This window comes from Cynocephalus volans, chromosome 7, assembly GCF_027409185.1.
Source record: "Cynocephalus volans isolate mCynVol1 chromosome 7, mCynVol1.pri, whole genome shotgun sequence".
In the NCBI taxonomy this organism is placed as follows: Eukaryota; Metazoa; Chordata; class Mammalia; order Dermoptera; family Cynocephalidae; genus Cynocephalus; species Cynocephalus volans.
The window spans coordinates 1,537,208-1,551,208 of record NC_084466.1 but is presented as its reverse complement, the minus strand read 5'-3'; the positions used below and the strand labels follow the sequence as shown (position 1 = coordinate 1,551,208).

At 46.4% G+C, this 14,001-nt stretch overlaps 1 protein-coding gene across 4 annotated transcripts in view; it reads left to right on the top strand.

Moving 5' to 3' along the window:
* The window catches only part of ATP11A (ATPase phospholipid transporting 11A), a 163,128-nt gene that overhangs the window by 133,400 nt on the left and 15,727 nt on the right, over positions 1-14,001 (top strand). For 3 of the 4 annotated variants that reach the window (XM_063102237.1, XM_063102239.1, XM_063102238.1), the window contains exons 18-25: positions 1,769-1,950; positions 4,175-4,426; positions 5,536-5,710; positions 7,403-7,505; positions 7,709-7,854; positions 8,323-8,382; positions 9,303-9,430; positions 10,837-10,972. In XM_063102237.1, coding sequence (XP_062958307.1) covers positions 1,769-1,950; positions 4,175-4,426; positions 5,536-5,710; positions 7,403-7,505; positions 7,709-7,854; positions 8,323-8,382; positions 9,303-9,430; positions 10,837-10,972 — 1,182 coding nt within the window. The remainder of the gene's footprint in view (positions 1-1,768; positions 1,951-4,174; positions 4,427-5,535; positions 5,711-7,402; positions 7,506-7,708; positions 7,855-8,322; positions 8,383-9,302; positions 9,431-10,836; positions 10,973-14,001) is intronic. The other variant, XM_063102240.1, reaches the window with a different exon arrangement.

The following is a 14,001-nucleotide window of genomic DNA, read 5'->3' as shown; positions in this document are numbered from 1 at the left end:
CTCTATTGATTGAGGTGATGGTATGAGTTTTTTCCTTCATTCTGTTAATGTCATGTATTACACTGGTTGATAAATTCTACTTGGTTGCAGTGTATAATTCTTTCGGTATGCTGCTGGATTCAGTTTGCTAGTATTTTGTTGAGGATTTTTATATCTATATTCATAAGGAATATTCTACAGTTTTCTTGTAGTGTATGTGTCTGGCTTTATTTTACATATGTCGGTGTTGTTTTATACAGTGTCTAGGGTTTGTACTACTTAACAGGAAGAATAGGAAAGTATTTCTACTCCTTATTACCATGGGAGGAAGTCCTCGATCTCCTTTTGAAAACAAGGACCTATTTATTTCTGAAAGCTTCTGCTTACCATTCATACCAACCCTAAATTCTGGGACAACTCTGCATTATTACCATTATCAAACCATTTTCTTGTCAAGCAATTTTTTGGAGTTGGGAAGGAAGCCATGTATTTGGTGTGTTTTATCACCTCTTAGAAAGTCAAATAATTTGTTCACGTTTATGTCTCCGATCTATAATTTTGTCACCGGGTACAAAAAGGATCTAATTTCAACCACATATTTACTCAGCAGTAGTCGCTGAGTTCTTACCGCAGGCTCAGACCTTGGGGTAGGTGACAGCCCACAGGAGGTGCAGGCAGTGGGCGGCCAGAGGGCAGCACCTCTGCAGGCTCCAGCATGTCAGCACTGGGGGAACATGCTCTCTTCCTCCTAGACAGATCCGCTGGCAATGGGTGGCAGGGGTGTTTCGGAACATTCCCACTGAGTAGAACTTCAGACACACGCAGGACATTTCTTTCCCTCCCTTTCCTTCATCCCCCGCCCCTCCCCTGGCTCCCAAGATTTCCGGGGACCGTAAGAACTGCTTTCCAGGGGCGACTGTGTCCATCACAGATGTGGAGGTCTGAGAAACGGTGAGAAGCATGAAGCATTCCCTGAGAGTTGTGGGAAGTTTCAGCTCACATGTGGGGAGTCATTTCTGAAATCTTGAAAACCAGTATCTCCCAGAATTTGAAATGGTCACTTAAGAGGATGGTGGTTCTTTACTCGTGTCAGTGGAATTGGAGCTGAAGGGACAAGGGAAGCAGAAGGGGACAACACCCCAGGCCACCTTTGCGGTGGCAGCATGGACCACCCGGACGGAACAAGACTTGTACTGGCAGAGGGAAGAGGCTCATGCCTGTGCCGAGCCCCACGCGGTGGCCCCTCCTCTCTGACTTGTGCCTTGCTGGCTGGTGTTGTGTGTTCTCTGTGTGTGGTGACATCCAGAATTGACTGCAAGTCACAGTAAATAATTTGTTGTTCTCAAATTCTTATTTTATTTTCCTGTGCGCTCAGTAATTGTGATAAGTAACCTAGTAGCTCTGCTTCATGAGCACTAAGTACATCAAACTGCCTTACAAACTCCACACTTAAAACACGTTTACTCTAGACATGTCGCTTGATATTTACCGTAAAATTGCAAATCATTATCCTGAAAATTCCACTCTGCCTTTGTCAGAGTAAAGGAGCAAAGCCTGTCTTTTGTACAGTGACCCTGACTGCTATTGCTCATGTGGAGACTGTGTAATCCAGGCTTAACGTGGACGTGAGTAACTCACTTGTACACGACTCTCTCCTTTGAGGGTTGGCTGCATTGTAATTCTTGGGGTACTCATTCTAATTCGAGAGGGGACATGGAGACAGCTGTTGGATGCCGTCTCCACAAGTGACACCGTGAATTCACGCTACGTGCTGCGTTGTGTTCTGCAGGAGGGGCTCCGCACTCTGTGTGTTGCCTATAAGAGACTCACACAAGAAGAATATGGAGGCGTTTGTCAACTGCTGCAGGCTGCCAAAGTGGCCCTTCAAGATCGAGAAAAAAAACTAGCAGAAGCCTATGAACAAATAGAGAAAGATCTTATTCTGCTTGGAGCGACGGCTGTTGAGGACAGGTAAAGTAAACCTCGAACCCACCCATCTTCCAAGACACATAATGATGCCGCGTGACAGCCTGGGTCGTGCGGGGGGAGCAGGTGGAAGGGTCACCAACACGCCAGATGCTGGTGTGTTTATTCATTAGGGAGAGACCAGTCCGTCTTGTTGCATGCCTGCAGTAATGTCATGGGGGATCAGGACTGGAAAATATCTTGCTGTTTATGAGTAAGATGCCTGAAATCACATTTTCCATGAAAATAGTGAAAATAGTTAGCATTTTCACATTATGTTATGAATAGTCAGATACAGGGTTTTTAAGAAAATTATTCTTTAGAATGAATAGATTTTTCTAGTTCTTTCCAAGTGCAGCTGTTGCTTTTTAGATCTTGATATATTCAACGTATTTTTCATTACTTTTGGAAGAGATTTAAAATAATGAAATGGAATACTGCAAAAACTAATAATATTGTAACTAGTGAAATTACCAATTACAGATTTTCAGATACCTCTAAAGAAAGAGCTTCTCAGCTGCTGCAGTTCTGTAATGAGGACTGAAAGTTACTCAAGGCTTAGTCCACTGAGACACGGTCATCTGTCCCACCAGTTGTCTTGAGAGTGGAGTGAAAGGGATGGGTTACGATTTATTTGAAGAAATGGAGAAGAGGAAAAAATACTCCAATTTAAAATAATAAAACAGAAACTTCAGGAAACGTACTGAGAGTTTATCTCCTGGAAGTGGTTGTAACCATGACGTTTGAAAGTCTTTAAGATCCATTGTGGTTCGAAACTTAAATCCTTGTCTCTAGCCCTCCGTTTTTCCAGTGTCTTTAACAGATATCTCCGGAGCTCTCAATGTGAGTGAAGTGTGAGGCAGCATAGCGAGTTTTCACTTGGGTGTCCTGTTTGGTCTCGTTTTCTCTTGGGTCGCATGCCCTCTCTCAGTCCAGAGTGAGCACGCGGAAGCAGTCTGCCCTGTGCGCAGGGCGTGCTCTGCCAAGTGCAGCCAGAGTCGCCGGGCAGGCTCGGCTGCGGGGCGGCTGCCGTGTGCCAGGTGCTGTGCTGTGCCGAGTCACACGCCTCCTCCACCTGTGAGGAGGAATAGGACGTTTCGTGCCGCGGCGTTTGCCTGGGGAACAGTCGGGACCGATCCTTAAAGGCACTGGGGCGGGAGGGCAGTGGACGGCCGCTCAGCACAGGAGCCCTGCAGAGCAGATGTGAACAGAGCCACTTGGGCTGAGGGAACCGGCCAGTGTGTGGGGCGAGTGGCTTTGAAGTGACGATAGCTGATGGCAGATTAAAATCTCTAGCCAGCATATTTTCAAACCTCTCTGGGCCTCAGTTTTCTTTTTATAAAATTAGAGATGGTTATTTTCATCTCTAAAATACCATGATTTTATGATCTCGAGACTTTTATCCAGGAAGTTCCTCCCAGAACCTAACCTGATCACTCCACAACCCATTCCCTTCGCTCAGCACTTTACGGAAACGTGACACGTGACTCCCCATACCAACCGGAAGTTGGGACTCTGAAATCTAGAAAGAATGGCAAGTCACCAGGATGGAGAGTGACACAGTTGACCAGTGTGAGGACAGCCCTTTGTAGCTGTGTAGCCGCTGCAGGCTTTGGGCTTTCCACGCATAAAGTGGGTGATAATAAATTCCTTGCCCATGAGGCCGTGGTGCAGATGAAAGATAGTACATCAGGTGCGTCCCACGGTGCTGACACCACCTCCAACACCTGTTAGCTGGTTACTGCATGTTGATATGTGCAAAATTAGGACAGTTATACAAGAAGAAAAGATAATGAATATTACTGGCTACCTCATTTCTAGATCCCATTTTTACCCTGGTTAAGACTTTTTTGTTTTTAGTTAATATGGTCCTTCTCATAATTGCCTAAAATCCTCTCCAAGAAGTGAGTCCCAGAGGACAGAAAACTGTGATGCTTGACAAACGTAGATTATACGGAACAGCCACTTTATTTCTTAAATAGTTTATACTTTCTATTTGATACTGTGAAGTGTTTCATTGTAAAACAATGAAAAACAATGTAAAACAATTTGTAAAACAATTTGTCACTTTAAAAGCAAGTTCAGGGACATTATAGTTAAGATCGAGAGCCAGCAGCATCGTGCTTTTTTATTTTGAAGGGTAAAACATGCCAGCAGTGTCACCGTTTCTGGAATTTCTGACTCTGCCCTGTCAGTGTTGATTTTTGTGTTTTGTCTTTGCTTTCCTCAGGCTCCAGGAGAAGGCTGCTGACACCATCGAAGCACTGCAGAAAGCTGGCATCAAGGTCTGGGTTCTCACTGGGGACAAAATGGAGACAGCTGCAGCCACCTGCTATGCCTGCAGACTGTTCAGGAGAGACACGCAGCTGCTTGAGCTCACCACCAAGAAGATTGAGGAGCAGAGCCTGCACGATGTCCTGCTTGAGCTGAGCAAGACCGTCCTCCACTACAGCGGGAGCCTGACCAGAGACAACTTCTCAGGGTAGGCAGCACTGCCCTGCCCACGCAGAAGGGCTTTCAGATGGGAAGGACCTCCATCGGCAGGTCATGGAGGCTCACTGTCCTTTCTGGGAATTCAGTCCTGTCCTCAGGCATTAATACCAGCAGCATCATGAGTCAAGTAAACCTAGACAGGAGCTATTTCTTTTCAGGAGTGTGACATGTCTTTTTACACACGTATGCACGTATGTATTTGTGTGTGTGTGCGTGTTCAGTTTCAAACTGCTGGGTAAAGGATACAGGAAGACATAGCTGACTGACTGACATAAAATATCTTGAATGGGAGAATTCTCATCTGCTTCTGAGACTCGGGCTCCGCTGTAGATGGAGCGTCTGCCAGAGAAGGTCAGGAAATATTAATAATGCACGGTGGTTTGTCTACTAAGATGAAGCAATATATGCCCAACAGTTGGTGGTTTGTTTTTTTTTTGCCAAGAATAGCAGTTTATTCAGGTGTATTTCATTACTGGTGGTAGGTGCATTATCTGAGGTTAGATTTTATTTGCACCCATCATATTTTCATTCATTTGGGCAAAGCAAAAGTAGCTCTATAATCATAAGAAACTTTATATTATTCATAAATACTACAAAGATATGTGCCCTTACCTGATCTGCAGAGTTCTTTTGGAGGATTAGAGATGTTCCTTATAATTTTGAAACCCAGCAGAGAAAATTATGTTCTTACCAACTCAGGCCAGAAAACCAAGGCACTATTATCCGTACAGAGGAAGACTGGGGTTAGCCAGTGAGGCCCAAAAGTTTGAGAGTAAAGACTGACCTCTTTAGACTGCAGGATAAATACTCTCCTTATATTGTTTCAGAAGCACTGGAACTTACACACGAATCCACGGAGAAGTGTGCCTTTGCTGTACCTACGTGAAATAAGAATGTTGCATTAAACATGGTCTTAAAATGTACAACCTTACGATGTAGTCGAAGGTGTTACATCCAGTACTATAAAGATCATATTGATAAAATAAGAAATACCAGTTTCTTAGTCCGATGAGTTTGTAGCATCTGTAGATTTTCAAAACTATAGTCTTCTGAAATCTAATTACGGAATAATCTTTCTGATTTGTTGTAATCTAACAGATTTTCAACAGATATGCAAGACTATGGCTTAATTATTGATGGAGCTGCGCTGTCTTTAATCATGAAGCCTCGAGAAGATGGGAGTTCCAGCAACTACAGGGAGCTCTTCCTTGACATCTGCCGGAGCTGCAGCGCCGTGCTCTGCTGCCGCATGGCCCCCTTACAGAAGGCCCAGGTCTTGCTGCTGCCCTTCCTTCTCAGTGGTGGGTGGGGTGTATGAAATGTCAAAAACCTTTCATTAGGTCTCACAACCTCTGATATTTAAAAAATCTGTCAAGGTACCACCTTGTTAAAATAGAAGCAAAGGAGGTGGAGATTGAAAACACAGATCTTATTTTGCTTGTGGGATCGGCCTTGGAGATTAGTGAGTGTTGACCAAATCAGAGGGTGAGCCTTCCAGTTGCAGCACAGGAGAGATGTCCGGGCTTGCCTCTGTAAAATAGCCCTGCATTACCGTCATTCAGAATGCACAGAAAGGTGTAAGGGATGGGCACTGACACTTATTGAGCACCTATTGTGTGTCACCTGCAGAGGAGAATGCATTTAGCCTTCAGAGTAACCCTGTTAGACATACGAGGTTATCCTAATTTTACCAATTGGAATAACTTGTCCAGAAGAATGTAGGTGGAAAATGGCAACCAGAATTTGCCTTTAGTCTATCGGACTCCAAACTCATATTCTGAAACATTCCCCATGTTCTTGTGGGAAACAAACACTTGAAGTTTAAGCACTTTTAGAAGCATTCTGGATTACATGTAGAAGTGTGGGTGTCTTTCTGATGTCAGTAAACCTAGAACAGTTCCAACTTTGTTATACTACATTTTAGATACAGTAGGCCAATTTATCTTGAATTGGTCATGAAAGAAATCCATGACATCTCAGATTAGCCTCGTGGTTAGGGTACAATGTGTCGGGCACAGTCTCTGAAAACCAGGCGCCAGGAGGTAATTTTTAGTGCACATGCACACATAGTCATGCATCTGGCAGCATCACTGAAAACATAGAACCAGGGTCTCCCCTGGGTAGTTCTCAGTGAAGACAAGTGGAGACTCGAGAATCTGTGTACTTTCTATTTGGGATAAACCGGTCTTTTTCTCTGCTCTCCCTCTCATGTGTTTGGCTCTGTGCAAACCTTAATACAGTTACTGTAAGAATGTCAGCTCAGGATCTTCTGTCTGCTCTCATGCGTTCCTCGGTACTTTTTTTAAGTTTTCAGCTCACTTTTGAAAAGTCGTATACAAATTAATTTGTGTTTCAGTCTCTCTTCTCAAATTAAGGAGTCAAGGCCCCATCTTCCCTCCTCTTCCCAGCCTTGTGTCTTGAACAGCATGACACTTAGGCACAGAAATGGAAGAAAGACTATGAAGACATTTCCTGAAAATTTGGAAATTATTCATAGCATGAAGTTGTCACATGACCCATGTGAAAGTCATATAGCATTAGGAACAGCCTGTTGTAAAAATAGACACTTGACAGCAAGTCGCTCAGCATACCTCGGAGTAGCAGCGTCTTCTGACAGGGCAGTGTTCTCGTCTGTCCTCATTTTCCCCACATCTAAGTGTGTTAACCTGTAAATGGAACCGTAACTGAGAGCTACTTTGTGTGTCTCACGTCTCTGTCCTCAGTCTGCCTTTTCAGCTCCTGTCGTCATCAGGCCTTGGTTACTGCTGCTGTATTTTGTTTTGTTTCAGTATGGAAAAGATCTCATCCTGTACGGAGAAAACAGATTGGATGTAGTAAATCAGTTCCAAGCAAATGTTTTTATTTTCTTAGACTAACTTTACCTCTTGTTATTTCTGCCTAGTTAATGAATGGCCTGAGCAGAAACCAAACAGAGAAGGTAAATTCTGCACTCATTCCTCTCTAGATTGTTAAGTTGATCAAGTTTTCAAAGGAGCACCCCATCACGCTGGCGATCGGCGACGGCGCGAATGATGTCAGCATGATCCTGGAGGCCCACGTGGGCATAGGTAAGCCTGGCACACGCCGGCGGCCAGAGCTGCCCGTCAGCAAGGCTGAGGCAGAGTAACAGCGTGGGGGTGGCCCTTCTGATGCCGACGGCAGCGCGGTGCATTCATGACTGGGAACACCCGTCATGACAGTTCAGTCTCCCTGTTTTCACCGCGAGGTGTGGAGAAAGGGCCTGCTCAGCGCCTTTGCTCCCTTCTCCCAGGTGTCATCGGGAAGGAAGGCCGTCAGGCTGCGAGGAACAGCGACTACGCAGTACCGAAGTTTAAGCATTTGAAGAAGATGCTGCTTGTTCACGGGCATTTTTATTACGTCAGGATATCTGAGCTCGTGCAATACTTCTTTTATAAGGTAGGAGGGACATCTGGCTCCTCTCCCTGTTCCAGGGGGCACGTAACATACTTGGTGGCATGTTGTTTGTCACGGGGTCATTTATCTGAAAGGACAAGTAACTGTCAGAAAGGAAGGGTTGATCATGAATCTCTTTAATCAGTTCCCTGGTCACTGTACAGTTAATTCTTCCTCATCTGTCTTGATACCTACACTGCCTCTTGTTTCTCATTAAGCTAATGGATTTCCCTTGTACACTGTGGGTCTTCGATGTGGCCAGAACGTAGTGGCTTGTACGTTTCAGGTGCCATTGAAATCAGAGACGGATGTCTTGAGCCTGTTTCATTCTGTGCTCTAGGGCATAAGACACATCAGGGTCACTCCCCCTATGAAGCAGGCGACGCCCGGTGCGTCGTCCAAGTTCTGCGATAAGTGGTGGACGCCTCTCACGTGTGTCATTGAACTAACAGCTTGTGACTTGTCTTTCAGAACGTCTGCTTCATCTTCCCTCAGTTTTTATACCAGTTCTTCTGTGGGTTTTCACAACAGGTCAGTGCTAATGCCTGAAGTTAGAAGCTTGCCTGAGTCTGATTTCCCTGCCCAGGGGGTGGCTGCAGTGAAGGGCAGACGTCAGCATGTGGGGGCGAAGCCTCACTGGGGAAGCCTCAAGGAGGTCAAGGGGCCTCCACCCGCTGGCTGCCCCCTGGCCTGGCTCGCAGACAGGGTGCAGGTTGAGCCTGGGGGACCATGGTGCCAAGAGTAGCCATGGCCCGAGTCTGCTGGCTCTGGTGTTCTAATGTCCATTGAGGGATGTGGCCAGAGATCTGCCTCCCCTAGGGCCCAGGTGATAGTGTATTGAGCCTTCTGAACCCAGCATAAAGGATTTACTGTGAATCTGAGTCCTCTTGGGATGTCTGGGTCATCCTTGGAATCTAGCACATGGAGATGTGTCGACTGAGTGCCAGGTGGAGGCAGTTCTGACCCAGCAGAAGGGAGGAGCTCCAATGGACGGCAGGCCAACTGCTCCCCTCTGAAGTGATCAGAAATGGAGCAGTCACAGCTTATAGACGGCAATCAGAATTGCAAACTTTCTATACAACTTTTTTTCTCTTTTTTTCTGCAAGTTTTCAGGGGTGGAATGGGGTGGGCCAGAGGTAAGCCTCTGCTAGCTGCCGTTCTTCTGATCCTGACTAGTTCACACCATGAAGTTTCAAAATTCTCCTAGTCCTTGTACATGTGTGGAAAGGGGCTCATGATGCATTTCAGATGCATTTTACACATGTTTATGGTTCTCTGCAAATGAAAAAGCACACAATGGCACTTTAGAATGTTCACAGGAGGATTTGTATTATCTTTTAATTCTGTTTTTCCATGAACATTCTGAAGTGCCCACATCCACTTCATCAACACACAGAAAGGTTTGCAGGGCTGCCGTGCAGCTGCTTCAGCCCGACGTTCTCTCCTGGCAGACTTTGTACGATACTGCTTACCTGACCCTGTACAACATCAGCTTCACCTCGCTCCCGATCCTGCTGTACAGCCTGATGGAGCAGCACGTCAGCATAGACGTGCTCAAGCGGGACCCGTCGCTGTACAGGTGGGAAGCTCCACAGGCCTTTCCCTGAGCGCAGAGGATGACCAGGCAGCAGCACAACTGTCCCTGCAGATAAATGCCAGGAACATTCAGTGTCATCCATGCACTTGCTTCTGTGGGAGATTCTTTAAACAGGAAGCTCTGCAATCTAAATGAATATACTTCCATTTTTGATAAATGTTTTATGTTGCATTTGAAATGAACATGTTAAGCCAGTTTGCATTTTACTGTGCTTTTTGGTACTTATGAAAGAATCAAGGATGGGAGTGTCTATCCCATTGTGACCCCAGTGAATTTATAGCCTAAATTATTCTTTTAAAAGCAAGTGTGTTCTAATCGGTGAGAAAAAAAGAAAAGTTAACACCCTGATTTCAGCATGCTCTTTTCTTTTGAAAAGCTTTTTCGGTAATAAGGAAAAGAGATTTTCTGCTATTTTAAAACTTCCCTCCAGGATGTCTGGCAGATTTGATGTGTTACTGCTTTTTGTGGTCTTTTTAGTTAAACTTTTATTTTTCAGATAATTTTGGATCCATGTGTAGGTATAGGAAATAATACAGAGAGATTCTCTGTGCCTTTATCCCTCTTCCCCAATGGTGACATATTAGAGACTGTGGCACCCACCGTGTCACGGCCAGCCTGTGATGTTGACCTCACTCACCGATCTTAGCAGACTGCCCAGCTTTAGTTGTACCGGTGTATGTGTGAGAGTGCTGGTGTGTTTTTAGCTCTAGGTGGGATTTTCGCGGGCACAGCTCCTTTACCCACTACCATGGTCCACGACCATGTGCTCCCTGTCAGGAGCTATGGGAACCAGCCGTGTTGGCTTGTCAGCCCTCATCAGAATATTTAGCCATTGTGTGGGACCTTGAAGTGTTGGAGTCCAAAACAATCACTGTAGCTGATCAGGAGAACAATAAGAAGGCAGACTTGTGAGTTTGTTGTGTGCATTTAACAATCAGGAGTGAGTCTGAGAAGACAGAAGAGTGTGCACTGTTGTGATGTGCATCTGCCAGGAAGCCTGAAAAAGTTCTGTCATGAGTTGGGTAGCAGACTTGAGCTCTTCGGTCTGTTTTAATTGGTGGATATCAAGCATGTGCGTTGTGGTCTGTGTTCATTACTTTCAGAAGCAGATGTGCATTTGGCATCTTTCTGCCCAAGTGATATTACAGTCAAATAGCAGAGAGAAAAGATTCAAGCAAACATCAGTCAGGAGCATTGATGTGTAGTTAAGATGCTAAGTCTGCAAAACATGTTGCTGTTGCTAGCTGAGGGTGCACACCAATGTTTGTCGGTCACACGTGCCGTCATATACAGAGTCGACTCCGCAGAGTACGGGGAGGTGGCCGGCAACTGGGGGAGGCTGTGTGCTCACGTGCAGAAACACGAGCCTCCTCCTCCTGCCTTTGCAGAGACATCGCCAAGAACGCGCTGCTCCGCTGGCGGGTGTTCATTTACTGGACGTTCCTGGGAGTCTTCGATGCTCTGGTATTCTTCTTCGGTGCTTACTTCGTGTTTGAAAATACCACAGTGACCAGCAATGGACAGGTCAGTGCCGACTTGACCTCGCTGACTTAGCCACTCGGGAGTAAACCCTGCTAGCCCCGTCCAGTCATTTTGTCAAAACGGGGTTCAGTGCAGCCTGGAAGGGTCCTGATGGGTTAGACAAACATATTCGCATATCCACCTTTCAAATTGCTTTAAAGGATGCATGCCATTAGTGCACAGTGACAGTAGAAGCTGTGCTCTGCGGAGCCTCCTGCTGCCTGTAAGAAATGTCCTTCCTGAGTTCTCCAGACTTTTTGTAACTTACATTTCACTGTTAGCTTATTATCTAGTGGTTCGGTATATCATTCAGGCATTGCTTTTTTAATATGAGAATTAATTTCATGTTTAACACGTTTAGTATTTTTTTCACGAGTACTTAAGTATCTGTTTCCTGTGCAATGAATAGATTTGTAGTTTTCTAATCGACATGCAGCTCTCTGGTTGTTTTGCCTAATTCCTGGGGGTTTGTTTTATTCGTATCTTGCTTTTTTTCTTTTTGCTGCTTGCTTCCCTTTCCACCCTCAGATAATGACCACCAACACACACATGGTAAGACGGCTGTGGGTTTGTCCTTTCTCTGTGTTTTTGGAGTGCATTACGCATAAAATATTTCTCGAAAATATTTTCAGATGTGACTCTTCTGTGTGCTTTGTCAGTAGCAGTGGCTCACTGCCACCCTCTGCTCTCTTTAGGACTAAAGCTGTGCTGGAGAGGCGTGTGTGCATTCTAGTGTCTCCTCTCTGAGCTTCTGTGTTGGGCTTGCTAGTTGAGTCAGGATTGCTTTCAGACTGAGACAGTGCGTTTGAGCTTCATTTACCTTAAATATAAGGCAGCGGGAGCGGGTGTACGAGGCCGCTGAGCGTGGCACACCTGTGCTAACTTAGAGACCCACGGGCGATGCTGAAAAGCCTGCAGAGCTGTGCGTACATGAACGTCACGAGTACTCACCTGGCTGTGCGATGAACAGCACCGTGACGTCAGAGAAAGCTCCTGCTCAGCGCCCTCTTTAGGGCGACTTCTATCTCATTTCCTGTGTGACCCACACCCCTCTTGCCCTCGTTCATGCTCCTGTGTCATTCACCCCTCAGGCTGTCGGATTCAAGCACAAGTCTCGTTACATGTCCTGTGCAGTTCGTTTACCCGTTTGTTTGTTTCTGTTTTCTCATTAATAAAAGGTGATGTTATTTTTCACTATAACTTAAATCAGTACTTACTAAATTGATCTTGACAATTTAAGTCTTATTTCACTGTTCTAAAAACTTTTCCTAGAATTTATCTTTGTTTTAGTTTATTTTAATTGAATAATTACTGAATGCCACCAGACCATAAACTGTATTTAAACGGAGCTCTCTTTTACTTCTTAAGTGTCTTTTATAAGGTTTCCCTGTGGGTTAGGCTTTACGTAAGCATCTTGCACGTCTCTTAGGAAGCCTGAGATTTTGTATCCTGGCAGCTGAGGTTCCAGGATCGTGTCAGCATGTCAGGATCTGATGGGCCCCGCTGGTCCAGCACCTTATCTCACAGTCCACTCTCACAAACAGTGTCCTGCCTCACCACGGTCACCCTTCTGTTGGACATTAGTATTGTCTGCACTTGAGGGAACTGAAGTTCACACAGGCGGAGTAGCTCGTGCCTGGTCAGGTGGTTTACGAGAGCCGAGCCAGTAGCCCAAGCCCAGATGGTGGGCGCACGCGTGTGCGGTGTTTTCTCTCAGGCTGTTTCCACACAGCTCAGTCTCAGTGCTGTAGAGTGGATGCAGCAGGCACGCCCTGACAAGGGCCCCTGGAAGACCAACTGCAGGGAGGGACTCAGAGACTGCCTGTCCTAGAAAGGCCTGCCAGCCACCCCCACCACCCCACCCCAGCACCGGTCAGGGACCCTGCTGCGCCTTCCCAGCAGACACCTCCTGCAATCCCAGGTGCCGTGTGTCCCCAGCTGCACCGTGTGCTCCCAGCTGCGCCGTGTGCTCTCTGTCTCCCCTGCCCCATCTGTGTGCATAGAGGAGCTGCTGTGGAGCGTGCATTCATTTCTGGGATGATCTGTGGCACTGCTGTGTCCCCACCCTGTCCTCGAGCTCCTGTTGTTGGCCATCACAGGGCAAAACTTGTCAGAATTTGAGGTGAAGACAGAAAGGCATCAGGATAGAGAAGGCAACAGCCAGCACCAGGCAGCACCATGGGGCCTCCACTTGCTGGCTGGGAGCCTCGGGGGTCTCACCTTGCTGTACGTGCCAGCCCTCGCCACTGTGTGCACAAGACTCGGCTCATCCCGTGAGACCCTGTGAGACACCTGCTGGGGCTGGAGCCATGCTGGCCTGTGGTGCTGACTGACCAAGACACTTGCCTGGGGTTGCACATTGAGAAGGTGAAGCATGCTCTAGGTCATCAAAACTCCACGCAGGACAAAGAACCTAAAGGCTTTTGACATCAGCACAGATAGCAGTCATGACACCCATACTATAAGCAGCAGCTCTGCCAGAGACACAGGGTGGACATTTTCACCCCAAATCACTGGTGAGGGAAGAGGCTGGGCTGGCCGAGGCCACCACAGGCGAGTGCAAGGCCGAGGGAGATGTCGGGTTTCCTGACTCTGTACCCACCCAACCCTGCCATGCCTCGGCAGAGCCCTTCTCACCTGGATCACTGACTTTTAGATTTTTGTGTGTTTGTTTTGGAGGGTGAGGCTGTTCGCTTCCACCACTAAACTAAAAAGCGTGTTACAGGCTGGTTCTGTGGTAATTCAAATAGCTCTGCAAAGCTCAAGGAACTTGGGTGGCCTTAGGTGTCTGGTGACCTCTTGGTTCCTGGGTGGCAGGCAGTTTGGTGGCCATGCTGCACGTCTCCCTCTGATGGCATCCCCTGGAGAACCAGGTGCATCCTGTTGGTGTTTGGGTCTAGATGCCTCGTTCTATTAATCATTCAGTAGGTGAGGACTGTTTTTTTAAAAGACTTGAGTGATTCTGTAGGAGTCTGTACATCGCGTATAGTGTTGAGGGAACAGCAGAATCACTAACTTTTTAAAGAGAGAAA